The sequence below is a fragment of the Halichoerus grypus genome, chromosome 3 (assembly GCF_964656455.1).
Source record: "Halichoerus grypus chromosome 3, mHalGry1.hap1.1, whole genome shotgun sequence".
In the NCBI taxonomy this organism is placed as follows: domain Eukaryota; kingdom Metazoa; phylum Chordata; class Mammalia; order Carnivora; family Phocidae; genus Halichoerus; species Halichoerus grypus.
The window spans coordinates 86,114,178-86,134,530 of record NC_135714.1 but is presented as its reverse complement, the minus strand read 5'-3'; the positions used below and the strand labels follow the sequence as shown (position 1 = coordinate 86,134,530).

The 20,353-nt window shown below is 38.3% G+C and overlaps 1 protein-coding gene across 1 annotated transcript in view; it reads right to left on the bottom strand.

Moving 5' to 3' along the window:
* Positions 1–20,353, bottom strand: part of ARHGEF38 (Rho guanine nucleotide exchange factor 38) — a 124,657-nt gene that overhangs the window by 74,616 nt on the left and 29,688 nt on the right. Inside the window, exon 2 of the mRNA XM_036094764.2 lies at positions 18,575–18,759. Within this exon, the coding sequence (XP_035950657.2) occupies positions 18,575–18,759 (185 nt within the window). The remainder of the gene's footprint in view (positions 1–18,574; positions 18,760–20,353) is intronic.

The window sequence follows — 20,353 nt, the reverse complement described above, 5'->3', positions numbered from 1 at the left end:
GGGAGTCTGCTTCTCCCTCTGACCCTCCCCCCCTCTCCTGTGCGCTCTCTCTCTCTCTCTCATTCTCTCTCTTTCAAATAAATAAATAAAATCTTAAAAAAAGATATGAGTAAGTTTGAAGATAGGAAAGTTCACCTGAAGAGAGGTGCCATGCTCAAAATTACTAAGTCAGGACAGAGTTGGAACTGGAAATTGACCTTTTAATCCTATACTTTAGTCCATTACCAGCAAATACTGACAGAATATTTTGCCATCTCTGGATTTTTTGTCTTGTTCCTGAGTTTTCACTAAGTTATCACTTCTACAATTTACTTCTCAAGGTCAGAATCCTGCATATCTTTCTAATTTAGATTTTAAATTCATTTTGCAAGGATTTAATTCTATATTCTATCTATAATCTTAGCTCGATGTAGCAAATACTAAGTAATAAAAATGTAGCATTTAATTTCATTTCTTTTTGAAGGACAGAAAGGATTAAAACATCAATTGGCCTGTATCATCATGGGCCCATGGGGATTCTGTGAATCATAAATTCACATCCAGTCACTGCTTTGCCAGGAACAAACAAATGTCTGATCCAAATAGGCTTTTAAAATTGATAGATGACTTTATAATTATTGATATAAATTCAAAGAAGCATTTATATACATTTATTAATCATTTACTAGAAACAGGCAATGCTCTAAAAGCTTAAGTTGAGTTATATTTTAAAGGGATTAAAATTTATTTTTTTAAAAAAAAGATTTAGTCTAAGTATACATTATCCTAAGCAAAGTCAATGCATAATGATTCAAATGTACAAAACAGAAAAATTAAAGGTTAGTGTTTCTGGTGGCAACTTAATTCTTTGCTTTACAAACATATTCATCACAAGATATACTTCAAATGGCAAGTTCTCATTACACTTAAATAATGCTGAGTTTATAGTTGTGTGCATGCAAAGCTCCCCAGGTATAAATATCTAAGTAAAGGAAAACATACCTATAACATTTCATCAGTTCAGAGACTATAATCACTGGGGTAGAATTACTTTATACCCCACAAGCACCTTATACCCACTGTGTTCAAAACATTCCTTGCATTTTCCTGCATTCATATCCTAGCCTGAGCTCTTCCTTTTGCTCACAAATGCTTTGCCCTCATAATACTTTGCAACATTCTACCTGTCTGAAATGAAGATGGTAATGATAGTGTTTGTCCAGTAGTTTTGACCATCTCTCTGTTCTTTCTGTTGTTTTTTGGGGGGGAAGCGATAGCTCCCCAACTCTAACCGATCTGGTGGAATTGTCAGTCATGATGTCCTGCCCCATATATCATTCCCTACAAAGTGGGCATGTGACCTAGCTGGCCACAGGGATTGGCTCAGGATGGGCAGGTTCCCAAGCAAAGCCAATGAGAATCTTCCCTGATTTTTTTTTTAAGTTCCAACTTTTTTTTAATTAATTTTTTTGATGTAGTGTTCCATGAGTCATTGTTTGCGTATAACACCCAGTGATCCTTCAATATGTACCCTCTTTAATACCCATCGAAAGGCTAGCCCATCCCCCCCCACCCCCCTCCCCTCTAGAACCCTCAGTTTGTTTCTCGGAGTCCACAGTCTCTTATGGTTCGTCTCCCTCTCCGATTTCCAACAACAAAAAATGAAATCTTCCCTGATTTTTAATGAATGGTTGTTAGGAAATAGAAGGGCCTGGATTATTAGCCTTAAGTATATAAGTTTCTATCTTTAGCAGTCCTCTTTGTGGGGAGTTTGACTGTGATCAAGTCAATAGAGTGAGGGAAGGCTAAACTTGGATCTCCCTTGCAATAAGCAAGACATCCTTATTATAGAAGATAATAAATTGCCTTTTTATTTAAGCTAGTTTGAATTTTATTTGTTACCTGTAACTAATAGGGGACTAATACACTTTTCTTTATTTCTAGCCCCAAATCTCACTTCCTTTTAAGAAAACGTTTCTGCTCTCTTGCTTAAAATTAACCTCTCCCTCTCCTTTGCTTCCATGACTCTTGGTTTGTATGACACAATGCTGATATTGAAGCCCACCATATATATCAGGGATATTTATTAATTTATCTGTCTCTATGTCAAAACTGTGAGCTCCTCCAGGACATTTGTTTTCGTGAGTTATTTGAATACCCCACTGTATCTAGTATACTACTGGGCCCATGCCTAGTTACCCAATAGAAGTTTGACCATTTAAATGGAATCTAATCACTACAATTCAAATGATGTATTTACTCTGTGGGAGCCATCAATAAATGTTCCTCGTAATCACCCTACTGGGCTCTGAATAACAAGTACAGTATAAAACAATCAAAAGTGGTGTGAAGAAGAAAAATCAAAATCACCTAATTTGGTTGTTAAAAATATCACATTAAGTGGATCTTTTATAACTTTCTACTTAATTTTATCTACAAAGACAAACTGTTGTACTCAGTTTGACTATTAGTATACCTGGAAAACTTGCTGACAGAGGGCAAATTTCCCCTTAGTTTACACTTGGGAAATGCTTGTTTATTGTTTTTTGTTTAATGAGCCCTGGGACACTCAGCCTAAAACCCAGCCACGGGGAAGAATAACTAAACAGTCTTAGGTGTCATTCAGACCTCCAACCATGGACACCTTTGAAAGTGAACATTGAAAAGAAGTCTAGGAACAAACTCTTAAAAAAAAAAAACCCACTATTATCATAAAAGTAGTTCATGTTCATTGTAGAAAAAGATGGGCAGATAAGTAAAAGAAAGACAACACAAATACCTAGAATTCTACCACACGGCAATAACCACTGATATTCTGAGGTATGTCCTGCCAAATTGTTTTTCTCTCTCTGAATGTGGGCATCTGTACAAAAGATTTATATACTTAAAATAATGTTTTAAAATTTGTATTTTTTTTAGGGGCTCCTGGGTGGCTCAATCTGTTAAGCATCTACCTTTAGTTCGGGTCATGATCCCAGGATCCTGGGATTGAGCCAGGGTTGGGTTTCCTGCTCAACGGGGAGCCTGTTTCTCCCTCCCTTTGCCCCTCCCCCTGCTCCTGCTCTCTCAGAGCTCTCTCTCAACTAAATAAAAATAAAATCTTTAAAAATAAATAAATAAAATAAAATAAAATTTACCTTTTTAAAACTTAGTATAACAGGAACATCTTTTTATGCCATTAATCTTCCTTAATTGCATCATTTTTAATGTCAACATTATGTAGAAATACTTTAGTTTATTTAACCAGTCACTAAATCTTTGAAATCTAAATAGAATGTCATTTTCACTCTTATAAGCAGCTCTCCTGGCTAAAACCTGATTTACACACATGATTATTTCCATATGCTAAATTTCATAAATATAACTATGGAGCTAAAGTTATTAATATTTCTTAAGGATTTTAACAAGTCTTGGCAAATATTAGCAGCAACTACAAACATTGTTTTTCTTCTAATAACCAATGGATTAAAAGCCCTCAGTTGGATATAACTGTCCTGACCTCAACTTAGAAATATATTTTTAGGCCTCTAATTTGATGATCAAAATCACACAACTTTAAAGTTATACACACACAATAATTGTAGAAGAGAGAAGACAATAAATAGCATTGACTTTGCAGCTTATGGTGATTGCTATCCATCAAGTGCTTCCCTGGAAATTGTTTTTGGAAAAGACTTCAGTGTTTCTATTTGATGTGAGTTGGCAGTAAATCTAGGTTCAAGATAGTGTCCAATATTGGGCCCTTAACTAGAATTCATACTGAGGAAATCCACCTTGAACATCATCTGGTTCAGTCTCACAGAACTCTGGTCCCATCCACCCCTTCTAGAAGGCATTTCCATGCACAGCATTATGGGGAGACCTAGGTGTGTTCCCTAGATTAGTCTGCCCCATTAATAATCTTGGATCCTATAAACCAAATGATATTAAGACTGTAACTGTAAAAAGTAAGAGGAGAATGGAGGAAAGCTGAAAATGGGTAAAAACCTCTAAGAAGTGGAAACCCAATGCGGACATTCTGAGAGGAAAGAACCAGGTCTTGTTTTATTTTTTAGTGAGGCAATTGAGAAGGAAAGGCTTGTGAGACAGAAATTGCAGCAAGTGGAAAAGAGGATGTTGGCAGAAGGCCCGGGGAACCACAGGGCTGGGATAATTATCTAATTACTAGGGTATTTACTCAGACGGTTGGCTTCTAGATTACAAAGCTTTTCAGGGTAAACTAGCCATTATTTCATCAGGTTTCTCAAAACTACTGATTTGTATGTATGAGCTTTCCTGCTGTGAAACTAGATTCTAAACTGGCTAATTGAGTCAAACTACAAATTGAATCAATATCAATTGATTCAATGCTAGACAGCAAGTCTTTTAACTAATCTTCCAGCTAAATGCCCAACTTACCCCATAACTACCCGGAAACATTCCAGGCCAGAAGACGGAATGTGGACAGACCTCTATCAGAGATGTCAATCCCTTCACAAAAGTAGGTTGGGATTCTGGGATGGACATCTCACTCAGCTTGTGCAAGAAGAAAAGCAGAGCCAACAGAGGTGAGTGAAGGCCAGGCTAGAGACTGTGGTCCCATTTAAGAAATTCCCGAGGCCTCTGAGAAAGGAAGTGGATTGAGAAGTTCCTTCCAAACTTTGTGTTGACTATTAATAGAAAAGTCAATTGTTTCTATTGATATCCTTGGATAAAAGCATATAGTTGATCAAGGGTCCCTGCCTTTGTTTCTCTTATTTGCCTTGGGGCAAAGAAAAGAAATTACTTGGGGTTGGCTGTGGTCTTCAGGTTTGCTCTTCTTTCCTACTTAGAATTTTATATGAAATGCTCAGATGACAAATAGTACTGCTAGGAATAGCCCTTCTGAGCTGAAAATCCAGTAAATCTTACGACTCTTTAGAAATTCTAAAAAGAAAGTATGGAATAAACACTTAAGTTATATTGTCAAAACACAAAGGGCAGGTGTTTGGGAACTCCATGTAGTAACTGAACCACCAAATTCCAGACTCCAAACCCCAGAGTCATGACAAGTTCACTCCTGTGTCACCTGGACCTCAGATATCAATAGTTTCACCCCACTACTTCCAGCATTCTGTGAGCCCCCTTTTTTTTTGTGACTCCATAAAACTCCATAAAACTTTATCACATCCCACTTAGTGCTTCTGAAAAAGCTTCTATACTCATCTTTATTCCTGGTTCCCCAAGTCAGCTTGCCTGATTCTTTCAGTGTTTCATAAACATAAGTTTAATGAGGTTTACAACACAATGATGAACTCCCCTCCTTTAAAACATTCAGTTCCTCCCAGCTGCCTACAGAAAAGACCCCAAATTCCTCAGCCTGACAGTTTTGTCTGGCCAAGACCTACCTTGTCTCATTCCATTTATTTTTATTTTAAAAGAACCATCTGCTCCAATCAAAAGGCATGGCTTGTCCTCACGCTTGTCACATGCGAGCTCACTTATAACTTGTGGCCTGCAACTTCTGAGCTCGTGAACCGCTCTCCTGACCATGCCTTTGCCTAACCAGTGTTTATTTGATAGAGATTCCATCCCTCCTCCAGGACTTCCTAGACCATTCACGCAGCCTAAAGTCATTCATAGCCGATCGATAAGCTATTATTTCTGCTCATGTCTCAGACACTGTATTAGGTCTTGGGGATACAGCTGTGAGCAAATGAGACAAAAATCCATGCCTCATAAAGGAGACAAGTAAATGAGATAAATAAGTAAAATATATGGTATATAAATAGGGTTAAATGCTATAGGGATAAAATCAAGCAGAGAGAGGGAATTTGGGAGAAGCTACAGCACTGGGAATGCCTCACCCAAATCCCCTTGGTCCTAAATGTTCCTATATACACTGAAGCACTTCCTGCTGCTACTATCTTTGATTCTCTACCTAAAGGCTTTCTCTGACCACAGATTCCTGCTCTGTCTATACACAGGGAAGTCCAGGGTGTCAGGAATGAACACTCTCAGGAGCATTACTCAAACAATGTCTAACAGGAATTGGTGGATCGATACCCTTCACATGTCACAACGCTGAGGTTCTGTAGAGCGTGTGCCCTAGAGACCCCAATGGGATATGAGCCCCATTGGGTTTCAGAAGCAATCTGTTCCTGAATATACCTATATTGTCTTTTTTTTCTTTTCTGTTTCATGTCCTTATTCCTTTACTGCTATTCCAGGAGACCACCTCTCAAATAAATGACTTGCTCTAAAATGCTTTTTATCTGGATCTGCTTCTGAGAGAACCTAGTATAAGACAGAGTGAGGTGGTCAAGGAATGTTTTACTGAGTGAAGGCATGACGGAGGTGAAGGAGCAAGCCATGAGGTTTTCTAGGGGAAGGACATTCAAGGCAAAGAAAACAGAAAGAGCAAAGGGCTTGAAACAACACTGTTCCTGGCTTATTCACTGAACACAGAGGCGGCCAGAATGTAGAAAGAGGCAAGGTCAGAGGGAATGAGGAATCAGCTTATGTAGGACCTCATAAGTCATCATAGGAATATTAGGTTTAATCAGAATGAGATGAGAAGCCATTGGAAGGTTTTGAGTAGAAAAGGGACATGATCTGACTGATATTTTTAGAAGAATCACACTGGTTGCTTGATTGAGACAAGGATGGAAAAAAGAAAGATGGGTCATGAGGAAGGTGTAATAATCTAGGTGGTTATTGATGGGTTCTTGAAGTAATGGAGGAGGTGAGAAGTGGTCTAATTCTGAATAAATTTTGAAGGCAGAGCTGATAGAATTTGCTGGTAGATCCAATATAGGGTTTAAGAGAAAGAAAAGTCAAGGATGACAGCAGGGATTTTTGCCCAAGCATCTGGAAGAACAGAGCTGCCATCTACTAAGGTGAGAAAGACTATAAAGAGAGCAAATTTTAAAGGGAAATTTGGGAGCTCAGCTTTGGACTAATGTTAAATTGGAGATGCCTTGTAGATGATCACATAGAAATTTGACTGGAGAGTTGGATATAAGCAAAGTAAACTTTCAGGGAAAATGTCTAGGCTGGAGATAAACATTTGTCAACCATTAGCATGTAGATGGGATTGAAAGGCATGAAACCGGATCAGATCCTCAACAGAGTGAATGAATGTAAACAAAAGAGAGAAGAGGGCCACAGGCTGAGCCTTGATCTACTTTGGTGTTTAGAGAAATTGGAGTAGTACAGGGAGACCAGGTGCACATGGAGTCTTAGAAGACAGAAAAAGGAAATTGTTCTATGAAATGCTATTAAGAGGTCAGGAAAGTGAGTGCCTCCATCTGCTAATGTCTAAAGCAATTGTTTGCTGCATAACTAATTAGCAGAACTAATCATGAACCACCTTCTGTTGTGATCATTTCTAGCATCGTCTTGAAACATATCTTTAATTGTTATTTGGCTTTTTATGTGTCATTTTCTTGACCAGGTTATAAACTCTTCTAGGGCAGGACCATGACAAATTTCCTTGATTCCCATGCAGAACTCAGCAGAGGGCATTGTATGCAATAGACACTTGACAAACATTTAATCTTTTCATTTGCATATTCAACTAGAATATCACATTCTCCATGAAATACGGCCTAGTTAATCTGTCTGAAAGTGATCTGTCCCGTCTGTGAACTCCAATAGCACTCATTGTTTGCATTTATCAATTATTGCTTTGCATTACACATTATCTTTTCATAGCTGTGGGTCTTGTCATCTCTAACTAGGGATCCTTAGTCTTTGATGGCAAGGATGAGTTTCACATGTCTTTATATATTCCAAGTGGCCTAAAATTAATTAATTAATTAACTCATGTAATCATCAACCTTGTCTGTATCCAAAGTGCCTTAAATAAGTGGTTATTAATAAATACTTATTTCCCCAATATGTGCTTTCTTTCTGACCCACCACTATTTAGTCTTTGGAGTCCAAGATTTACGGCCCTGTACTGATTTGCACAGCCATGTTGATCTATGTCTGAGTAAAGGTGCCCCACCATCTCTGGCATTTCATTCGAGAGGTTTATAGCATCAATATAATAATTACAGCCACTAAAATTTTGTTGCCTATTTTCACAAATAAAAACAAATTAAAATAGTGGTTTATGCAACTCAGTTCTGAGAAGTGAGGTGATGAGCACAAGATCATGTTACCCAGGCTGAAGGGATGACTTTCCTTGATATTAAAACAGATCTGTGTATCACATCTCTCTTTCTCTCTCTCTCTCTCTTTTTTTTTTTTTCAATTCTGGATGTTCCAACCCCTGCACTGAACTGGAAAATGTGCTCATTTATCTCCTCACTTGGCCCAGCAACTTTTGATCTGGAATATAAATTATAAAAATTAGAGAAAACTGAACTTGCCCTAAAATGGAGCTTATGAGGTGCTTATAGATGTAACAACACAGTGGAGAGCTTCCATCATAAAACTGTAATACAAGGATTAAAAAAAAATCCCTCATTTTTTGAGCCGAGGTTTTCTGAACCAGCAAAGATAAGAGATTTCCTACCCATAAAAAGAATTTTCACATGCTAGAATATTGATATATCAGTTCCATACCCAACTAAATCTGAATCCAATCTGACAGCAAGCTATATGCCTTCCATGATGACAAAACAGAAAAGTCCCTCCCAAGGAAGATGAGAAAGTGAACAGTGATGATTGTGTGAGTAACTTGAAAAAGAGGCAAGTTACATATCATATATTAATGCAGTCACTTTATGGATGACAGCACCATTTACTTGTGGGATTTTTATTTTTAAATTTAACATTGCATAACTATAATCTTCTCCAGCACATAAGAACTGCCCTTATTTAAAAAAAAAAGTCTTTTTTTAAAAAAAGGTTTTATTTATTTGACAGAGAGAGACACAGCAAGAGAGGGAACACAAGCAGGGGACTGGGAGAAGGAGAAGCAGGCTTCCCTCTGAGCAGGGAGCCCGATGTGGGGCTTGATCCCAGGACCCTGGGATCATGACCTGAGCCGAAGGCAGACGCTTAATGACTGAGCCACCCAGGCGCCCCCCCTTTTTGAAAGATTTTATTTAAAAAAAGTTTTTTTAAGGTAAGCTCTACACCCAATATAGGGCTTAAACTCACAACCCTGAGACCAAGAGTTGCATGCTTTACCTACTGAGACAGCCAGGTGCCCCAAGAACTACCCTTACTAATAAATGTTTTAAAAAGTAAAAAAAAACATAATCAATATTTTTTCTGACTTTTCTAATATGACTTCAAGTATCTGACCTTATAATAGAGGAACAATGGCCCAGATTAGTAATAAATATTAGAGTTTTACAAAGAGGTGAAAATTAAGTCTTCGATTAAAAAAACATAAAGGTGTGGCCATATAAGTCGTGGGATTCTTCATTGTGATGTGATCTTAGTAACCAGGAAAATCAGTATTTTTAATTGATTGAAGAATATGTGTATTGATATTTAAAGCAGACTTCCAGCAAGAGTATAATATTTTATTTAAAAAAAAATTTTTTTTAAGATTTTTATTTTTATTTAAGAGAGAGAGTGAGAGAGAGCATGAGAGGAAGGAGGGTCAGAGGGAGAAGCAGACTCCCCGCTGTTGTGGGCGCCTGGGTGGCTCAGTTGGTTAAGCGACTGCCTTCGGCTCAGGTCATGATCCTGGAGTCCCAGGATCGAGTCCCACATCGGGCTCCCTGCTCAGCGGGGAGTCTGCTTCTCCCTCTGACCCTCCTCCCTCTCATGCTCTCTGTCTCTCATTCTCTCTCTCGCAAATAAATAAAATCTTAAAAAAAAAAAATAAAAAAAAATAAAAAATAAGGTTTGTTTTCATATTATCAGCCTAGCTTTGATCTCTGCACTCTGAAGTCTGTGAAGTCCTGTGACTGAGGAGTTTGACCACAGGAACTGCTAGACTATAGGGGAGAAGAGACTAGATTGAGTAGGATGTGGAAGTGAGAGAGAGATTTAGTTGGCTTTTCCCTACATTTGTTTTGTAATCTAGAAGGACTTCTGGTATTCCAAGCATAGCATGAGAAAGAGCCAAGACACATGGGAAATTACTATTATTTTTTAAAGATTCTATTTATTTATTTTAGAATGAGAGAGAGTGTGCATGCATGAGCAGGAGGAGGGGCAGTTGGGGAGGGACAGAGGGGGAGAAAGAGGGAGAGAGAATCTCCAGAGGACTCTGTGCTGAGCCTGGAGCCTGACATGGGGCTCAATCTCATGATCCTGAGATCAAGACCTGAGCCGAAACCAAGAGTCAACGCTCAACTGACTGAGCCACGCAGGTGCCCCAATACACAGGGAATTATTATATGCTATAGAGTTTCTTCTACACAACCTAATGGGTGTTCTTACACTAAAAATGTAGTCTCTATCTTTCTGAAACCACAATAAAAAGAGAATTAATTGAAAAGTTTGACAGAAATCAAGGTAAGAGTCAGAGGAAAAGATTTTGTTCTTACATATATAATTTTACACATTTATTTAAAAGGGTCATGTGGTTAAAGAGAGAAAGGAAGAGAGAGGAAGAACATAAGAACATTATATTTTTAATTAAACTTTTAATTTTTAAATATAATTATAGATTCACACGCTTTAAAAAAATAATACAGAGGGGTCCTGTGTCCCCTCTGCCCAGTTTCCCCAGTTATAATATCTTGCAAAAGTATAGTACATGTGCATTGGATTTTGATGTGATATGGTAGAACATACTATGAATGGAGTATGGTGACTATCTGCATAAATGAGACATGTCTATGAGCAATTAACATCTTGAGTCCACTTAGTGCAGGGCAATTTTTATGGAGGAAACAGTTTTAGAAAGTAGTTGACTTTAAGAAATTTATGGTCAGTGTGCCAAGGTGAAATATTTTTGAGGCCCAGAATACAATCTAAAAATTTTGGAAGTTACCAGATACATGAAGAGTAGCTAGGTGATTATAAGAGGCCAGAATTGACCTAATACTAAAACCAGACGATGATATTACAGGAAAAGAAAACTGTGGACAAAATCTCTCATGAATATAGATACAAAAATCCTCCACAAAATATTAACAAAGTGAATCCAACAATGTATATAAAGAATTATACATCATGATTGAGTGGGATTTATTCCAGATATACAAGGTTGGTTCAACATTCAAAAATCATGGGAACGCTGGTCACACGGTGAGGCAGCCAGAGGGTAGACACTACTGAGGTAGAACCCAGCTTTGAGCTGTCAAGACAGATACCAGGGACGTCCAACTAGAAACCTCAAAAGAGAGGGCAGGAGACGGAAGGCTAGGTGATTTCCAGAACAAGTGCTGAAGCTACAGCCCCCTTCATATAGAACAACAATGGGTTCACTCCGGTGAGGAGGGCGCCCTTAAAATAACAGCAAACTCCAAAGGGATATAAAAATCATTTACCAAACTAAAAATGTAGTGATGATAGCTTCGATTCATAGGACATAAATTGGGCCATGGCCATCTTTTTGTTGTATATAGATTTTCGTGGTATTACAATATTCAAACAGTATTTTCATTATTATAGTGCACTTATGCCCCCTCCTCCCAGTCTCCTTTCTGAGATGATTTTATCTACATTGTGCTCTGTGAGCTTGGCAAACCCTCCTCTTACATAAGCTTCTATAACAGGGCTGATCCCATAGTTTAAACTATAGCAACTTCACTCGGGTGGGAGGCACAGCAAGAAGCTGAATGCCCTGGGTTCTGTGATCCCTTCCCTTCCCTACCCCTTTGGAAGGGATTTGTCCTCTCCAATTCCCTGTCTTTTATGATTCCCTATTTTAGGACTTGCCTCCCCCTCTTTGGATCCTGAGAGAGAAGGACGGTAGCGTGTTAGTACAGCGTGATATGTCGCATATGTCATACAGAACAATTGCTGGACATAGTGTCGTCCCTGCCGTCATGACCCCGAACACCCCACTGTTAACCTGGACCTGCGTGATAACACTGGTGGCGCCATTTTCCAACTGGGGGCTCGGCATCCAGAGAGAGCATTGATATTGTTTTCCTCAAATGTATGGTCTCCCAATAAATAAAAGAAAACATTTTCCACTTAAATTAGTATTTGTTTTCTGTGGTTAAAATAAAACATGTCAACATATTTTTCAGGGAGACGAGACTCCATAATGGCATATAGGGTATGATTCCAATTTCACAAAATATTTGGGTATGTCTGTATGGCGCGAGCCAAGCTGCTCATGCTGTTTGACAAAGTCCAAGTATGGGGGACGATTCTGAAAACAGGAGACTCCACAGCTGGCTCTTGCTATTCTCTTTCATTTTGTTTATGGCAATCTTTATAATTGTGGGAATATTTCTGGGGTTTCATGATAAAGTGACTACTCATCTTAGTTACGCCTATCTAAGCAATCATAATGAAACTAATTCCACGAAGAATTAGTTTCTATAGAACAAAATAACAAGACGGTCACGCTCTGTCTAGCACCTTTCTCTTTGCGTACTGTTTTTTAGTTTTAGCGAAAGCCAATAAGCGGAAATCAATAAAGGTCATGTTAATCATTACAAAGGAAAAATGAAAGAAGGCTATGTCTGTAATCTAGAAAATGATCTAAGATTTGGAAAAACAAAAATATCCTAACATATAAATAAAGTTCCTCCGAGGCTGTCAGGAGGAGACGCTTGCAACCTGACCCTGTGTCTGTGTCTCCTCATTCGCGACGCCGTCCTTTCCTACGAGAGACCCGCCCCGGCTGGAGCCGGACTCCGGCATCTGTATATGCTTAGTCAATAAACAAAAATATTTACAATACTCACTTCTAAGTGTAGAGCTATGGGTGATTATTTTCTTCTATATATTCTGTATAATAAAAATTCTTTTCAAAATTACTGCTATAAAAAAATTACTACAATATAAGGTACACAAATTTGAACAGAAAATCCCAATTGAACTTTTTTTTTTAATATTTATTTATTTATTTATTTGACAGAGAGAGACACAGCGAGGGAGGGAACACAAGCAGGGGGAGTGGGGGAGGGAGAAGCAGCCTTCCCGTGGAGCAGGGAGCCCGATGTGGGACTCGATCCCAGGACCCCAGAATCATGACCTGAGCTGAAGGCAGACGCTTAACGACTGAACCACCCAGGCGCCCCCCAATTGAACTCTTATCAACACAGAATTATAGATTATTTTTGCCCTTCTTTCTGAAAACACAAAATTTCATAATTCACAAATCAGATAATATGAACAATAAATAAATAGAATATAATATAAATAAAAATCTACCAAATGTACATTCAAACATATACACTTATAAATGCAATACCCTTGGAAGGGTAAAAAGAAGCTAGTAATGGTCTTCTAGAGAAGGAAATTGAATAACTATAAGACACTATTGTGTCCTTGAGATTTTTGGTGTATTTGTATTATGTAAATTTTTAAAATTCAAGAAATAATTAAAAACAAAGAAAAATAAAAACACGTATTTAGATTCCTCCAACTACTCTTTTCAAACATTTTTTGGTCCCTTCCTTACACAAAAAGCTCTTTTCCATTGTTAGATTAGTTTGCTCCAGCTTTGATTTATTTTGACTTACTGCCAAAAATGTACAATCTCTCCTATTGCTGTGTTTGGATAATAAATAACTAGAACCTGTTTTCCCACTAAATGTTTCAACACCGAATGTTGTCGATAATTTTTGCCTTCTTTGCAAAACCTCTCACAATGCTGCAATTAAAGATGTAACTGCCAAGTTTGACCCTGATTTCAGTTAGGTGAAGTTTTGTTTATAGAAAAGCCCCGAAGTTACGGTTAAGATTTGTAACCATGATGGTCACAGAACAGTTGCCGACTCAAGGGCCAGGTCTAGACACTCACTAGCACCCTGATTCATTCATGCAAGTGCCCTCAGATAACCTAGTGCTTTTCTCAGTTTTCCACTTCCTCCTTCCAATTTTAACTTCCATATACTACCTTGTTTCTTCTGGGACTGAAAAGAAGGAATCAGATGTATCGAGAGAAGGCCTGGAGGCAGTACAATAGAGCAAAGATGGTCTTTTCAACAATGGAGGCAAAGACTGTCTTCTCGACAAGAGAAAAGACATGGAATAGGTGACTTCCCGAAGTCCCTTCCAGACTGACTTGTACATGTACGATATTTACTGACGTTGCCTCAGGTTTAGCTAAGCATGGTTTACAGATAGTTCCCATGGTTACATAAACATTGTATGTGTTAATTTATAAATTTTGACACTAACTGATGACAGGTGGCCTGTGTGCAAAGACAATGGTATTTAAACAGAAGGGAAATAAGGACAAAAAGGAGCTAATGAACACTGAAAAGTGGTAAAGTTAATAAATTCATGGCATAAATTAACTACCTTGGCACTCATAAATGTTTCGTCTGGGTTCCTGAGCATCTATTTACTTAGTCAAGGTTAAAAGCATTAAGAAGTGGGGAAAAGGTGGATTGGATAGGAGAACTCGGAGAAAGCTCTGAATAACTACTATTTCAACATGAGTGGAAAGGACAAGTAGACCACTAGACTGAAACCAAATTCCACAAGGAGGCAGACAGAGAGCACTGAAAGATCTCAGCAAAGAGAAGTGCCAGATGTGAAAAATCAACAAGCTATAAACCATCTGAATAAAATAACAAGGGAAATAGGAGTTAGAAGTGTGAGAACGGTAATTCAAAGTATTGAGAGTAGAAGTTAAACATGCCAGATAAACTACATGTCACCATGATGGAAATGTTTTATTTTACACGGTCTGAAACACCAATTCTGAGAATTGCTCTAAGAGTTACATAGGAAGCAAAAAATAAGAAAAACAATGAAAGCAAAAACACAAACACCGATCAGAGTGCATATATGAGATTATAGCTCAGCCATGGCATGTACATTGGTGGGGCCAGTTTAAGTCACCAGTGTGGTAGACGGGTTAAAATTGAGAACATTTGCATACTGAATAAACTTGTTCCATTTGATACAAAACTGTGCTCTTTAGAAAGCATGTACGATGTGGGGGAGGGGCAGAGGGAGAGGGAGAGAGAGAATCTTAAGCAGGCTCCACGCCCAGCATGGAGCCAACACAGGGCTCCATCTCAAGATCCTGAGATCTTGACCTGAGCCGGAATCAAGAGTCAGGTGCTTAACTGACTGAGCCGCCCAGGTGCCCCATACTGTCTTTTTTAATATTGATCATTAACTCATCACAAGGACAGACTTCTGGTAAATTGTGCTTATTTTGAAATGTCTTAGTCACATATGGTTTTATACATATTAAATATTTCACATCTAACTTAAACAGGGAAAGAGAATATACACAAGAGAGAGTTTTTGCTTTTTTAAGATAGCAGGTAATGGTGATGAGATTGATCCAATAAGGTTGGTGATGGTAAAATCAATATACAGGAGGAAGAAAGGACACTGGCAGGAATGAAATCCTTGAAGAAGCCTGAGGGGATAGAATCCACGGCATTAGAAGAAAAGTTGCCCTTAATTAGAAGCAGAACCATTAGACAGCTGACATGGGTAGAGATGCAGGTAAGTTGGTAGGTGTGGTGTTGGGAGAGTGCATCTTCTTATTGTGTCTGTTTTCTCAATGAAATGATGAGAAAGGACCTTAGCCCTGGTGCATCCAAAACTTGTCAGGGAGAGGGAACCAATGGGAGTGGGCTAGAGAATGGTAAGCCTGAAATTCTGATTTTGAGGGGGTGAAGAAATAGAATGACAGCCCTAGGGAGTGGTGCCTGGAGTGAGGGGCTAAGATGGGTTTGAAGGAAAGATCTCAAGATGCCAGCAAGTCAAGGAACTGGTGGAGAGGCCTGGAGGTTGCGCGGGCCATTTGCCTGATTATTGAAATGACCTGACGTTGATGTCAGACCTGGAGAGAGGGAGAAGGTATGGAGCAGTGGACGAGGTTCTAAATTTTTCAGAAAATAGGAGTGACCGGTAAAACCTCACCATAAGGGAGGGTGGGTTGTGGTCGAGTCTGGAGTCTGATGCTATGTGCATTTAAAGTTAATATTTTCGTAAGTATGTAAATAAACATTTTATTAATAACCATTAATATCTGCCAGAACAGAGGTTACATCAGACACAACTAGTTTATATTAAATGAAAAACACCAAAAATATTTTTATATATTTAGCAATGAACCCAGAGAGCAACTTTCTATCATGACCATTAATGTTATTCTTAATCCTACAGGATGAATAAGAAATTTCCAGATTCAGAAAGTGGCCAGTTACCTTCCAACTTGAGAACCAGGAGAGGATTAAATATGAATACCAATGAAGCCTTTGGAATGGACCTGACCAGTAGTAATTACCTATTGAAAGTCGTGAAGAAGTAAAACTAAAAGTGACCCGGTATGAAGGAAAAATTCAAAGTCTGCTTTGCCACTTTTCTTTATACGTTGTCTTAAACCAAAACCAAAACCAAACCTAACATTTATATCTAAGGTCACCTTGATCTACACTGGTTTTCCCTAATTTGTAGGCCAGTTATTTTTTCTAGTATTTCTTAGAGGAATCTTGTGTTAACATAAACTCTGCTTCTGGATATTTTAAGTACTGGGGGAAAGATGTAATAATTGAAGTTGGGACAACTGGCTGACAATATTTTTGTAATCAAAATGTATGTATGTATTAAGATGCCAAACCCAAAAGCCATAAAGTTAAATATATTTGGTCACTTAAACCCAGCAAAATTAAATGCATAAAACTTAAACAAGGTTTAACTTTTTAACCTTAAATAAGGTTATTTTTTAAAAAATTTTTATTTAAATTCAATTTAGTTAACATATAGTGTATTATTAGTTTCAGGGGTAGAGTTAGTGATTCATCAGTTGCATATAACACACAGTGCCCTCCTTAATGCCCATCACCCAGTTACCTCATCCCCCCCAACCCATCTCCCCTCCAGCAACCCTCAGTTTGTTCTCTATAGTTAAGAGTCTCTTATGGTTTGCCTCCCTCTTTGTTTTTATCTTACTAGAAGGCAAAAAACAAACTGAGAAAATTAGTTGTAAGATGTGGGATGAAAAAAGAATACCCTTAATATATAAAGAGGTCCTGTAAAACAATAAGAAAAAGATAAACCATATCTTTTTAAAAGGGCAAGAGACATGAATATGAATAGGGATTGAAGAGAAAAGAAATGGCTAATGAATATACAAAAAGGTATTTTGACTTCTGAAGCACTGTTAATGAGAATAAAAATTAGAATGGTATTGACTTTTTGGTTGTCAGCTGGCAAATTTTTATCAAAATCCCTAATATGTATACCCTTTGATCTAGCAATTCCACTTCTAGGAATTTATTCTAAGGAGATGAGGTGACAATACCCAAATCATAAGAGTGTCTCAGCATCAGTAACAGTAGAAAAACATTTGTATGTGTCAGTAGTCATGAAAAGAAACATCCAACAGATTGCTGAATGAAACGATTATGTTATAAAATGGCATGTGTAGTTTTGATTACATTTATGTAAAAATATATGTTCAAAATATATATGGGTTTGTGTGTATGTGTGTGTGTGTGTATGTAAATGTCCCAATTGATGCCTGCAAGGATGTTTCCCGACCATGTGAATGGTGATTATATTTAAGCAGGTGAATTCTGATCATCTTTACTTTCTAGTTTATGCTTTTGTGTATTGTTTCAATTGTGTATGAGGACTGTTTACCACCCTAGTGATTAGGTTATCACTCCTTAGGGTCGTTGTTCTTGCTCTCCCCTCAACCTGGAACACCTTTTACCCCTTTCAGTTCTTGGCTGTAATGTCCCCGATTGGAAGGGTCTGCATTTACTACCGTATTTGAAATAGAAACATCACCTCTCTGTGCCCACGCTCCATCCCTCATCCCTACTTTGGTTTTCTCTGCTATACTTGCCACCGTCTGTTTTAATTTATATTTGTTTATTAATTTATTAGTTATTGTCTGACTCTTCCTCTCTCCCACTGGAAAGTAAACCCCATAAGGGCAGGACTTTGTTTTGTACTGAACTGTAACCCCAGAGCTGGGAACGGTGCCAGTTACAATATCAGGTACTTAATACATGCACATATATATGAATCAAATATCCTTGTACATATACTCTAATTCCTTACAGGAAAGTCTCTGAAAAGGCCTTGATTAAAAAGGAGGAGAATGATTAACTTATGAACACTTCAAGTGTTACCTTACATTCAGGTTAATTTCTATGTTGAATTTTACTTGGCTAAATAATCTGAAGTTTAATTGAGCTCTCAGTGTGGGGGCGGGGAGAAACACATTTTTTTTCTTCCAAATCTTTGATCATCTTTGAATCAAATTAAGTGCTTTGCTCCTAAACTGCTGAAAACCTATTGCTCCCAGTTCCATAAGAATCCAAGAAAGAACCTATAGAAATTTCAAAGTGGCAGAAACTGTGAACTTCCTTTTCCCCATATTTTGGAATACAGTTTTCTTGGCCAAATGGAGGGACTCTGGGTGTCCCTCTGCTGACACTGGAAATATGAATCTGATGCTACCTTCCACCACCGCAAACCCAGGCCTCAAGGAAAAGGGCCCATCCCTCCACCCTCACTGCGGCAGATACTATCACTTGGATGATTTGATTTCATGGTGCTGGTGATCTTATTTAGGATATGGTTGGGGGGGGACCCTCCAAGTTGCACTTACCTGTTTATTTCTCAAGGGCTGAACCACTTCCCTAATGCACAGCTCGAGATCATTGAGGTAGTCTTTTTCCGTCTGTATCAGCTCCCTGATGATTTTCACACGCTTTGCCATCATTCTCTGCATCTGATGCTCCTCCTGAGTTAGGGTCTCAGTGGCAGAAGCCCCGGCCTGTGGAGTCATCTTTTCTGTTAAATAAAAACATGCGTGTACAAGTAAGACATTCTGCTGTGGTTTCTTGTTCCATCATTACAAACACTGTTGGATTACTGTTAGCAAGGAAAAAGGCATAGAGTGTGTTCAGAGTATGTTCTTAGGAAGAAATGTGTGGTAGTTTGCCCTAAGGTTGGAATCCTATGAAACTATGAGCAACAAGGGACATGAGAATAGATACTTCTGACAAGTCAGTTGAATGACACTTGATTGTCAGGGCTTGTTTTTAAAATATCCCTTTGTTACTATATTTAGCTATAAACCTGGTCTTCAGGCTGGAGATAAAAATGTATTAAAATCAGTTCAGAAATTCTTCTGGATACATTGGCTTTTAAATCAAGGGACGATTTTTAATTAATAAGTGGAACGCCTTCCCATTTTGCCCCTATTACTAAAAATAATTGCCCTTCTTCACTCATATGTGGAATATAAGAAACAGCACAGAGGATCATAGGGGAAGGGAGGGAAAACTGAGTGGGAAGTCTTCAAAGAAGGAGAAACCATGAGAGACTCCTAACTCTAGGAAACAAACTGAGGGTTGCTGGAGGGGAGGTATGTGGGGGATGGGGTAACCGGGCGATAGGCATTAAGGAGGGCACGTGATGTAAAGAGCACTGGGTATTATACGCAACTGATGAATCATTGAACACTACATCTGAAACTAATGATGTACTATATGCTGGCTAATTGAATTTAAGTTAAAAAAAATAATTGCCCTTCATTCTTAGTGAGTAATACGCAAGGCTCAATGAAATGGAAAACAATTGCACGTGAGTGGGATTTTTCTTTCAGTTTACAATCTGAATCCATGAGGATTGAATACATGTCAACCAGGATTTTTCATGGCCCATCTTCAATATCATGCATATTTTGTTATTTCAAAATTCCTGAACTGACAAACAGAACATTTCAATTTAAAAAAATCACAGTGCTGAGGAGATCCTGAGATAAATGAGAAGCCTCACACACAGCCAAGGTTTTATATAAAGTATAATGTGAGAAAGCTAAATGTCTTCAAGAATGAGCTTCCCACAGCAATGTAAAATTTTGGAAGCCACAAACTAGGTCACAGATGAAATCAGAGCAGTGATAGATAGTGGGGCAGTGTGCGTGTGTGTGTGTAAATGAATTTTCTTCAAGCTTGAAGTCATCGCAAACTTCATGTTCATCTTAGTGTCTGCCGTAGCAGAAGTAATTTTATTTCCTTTAAAGCTAATGTGATTCTAGTAAGTGATAGGTGAGACATCTTCAATGCTGACACCACCTCCTGAGAATGTAGAGCTTTACAGAAGGGCTTATAAAGAGTCGGTATGGGGAAAAAAAGTACACAGGTCACAGTGTATGGAAATGGAAATAAAGAGAGGATAGTCTCTCAGCTGACTCCAGAAGCAAGGCTAAGACAACTGGAGAATTGTTATAGTAGAGGGTTCAACGTAATGGCTCAACGTAAAGAGACTGCTCCTAGAGTGTGAAGAGACACTTCAGAAGTAATGAGTACTCCTCTCTCCCTGGCTGCTCATGCCAGGAGTTCAGGCAGAGGTTCCATAATCAAACATCTGTGGAGGATGC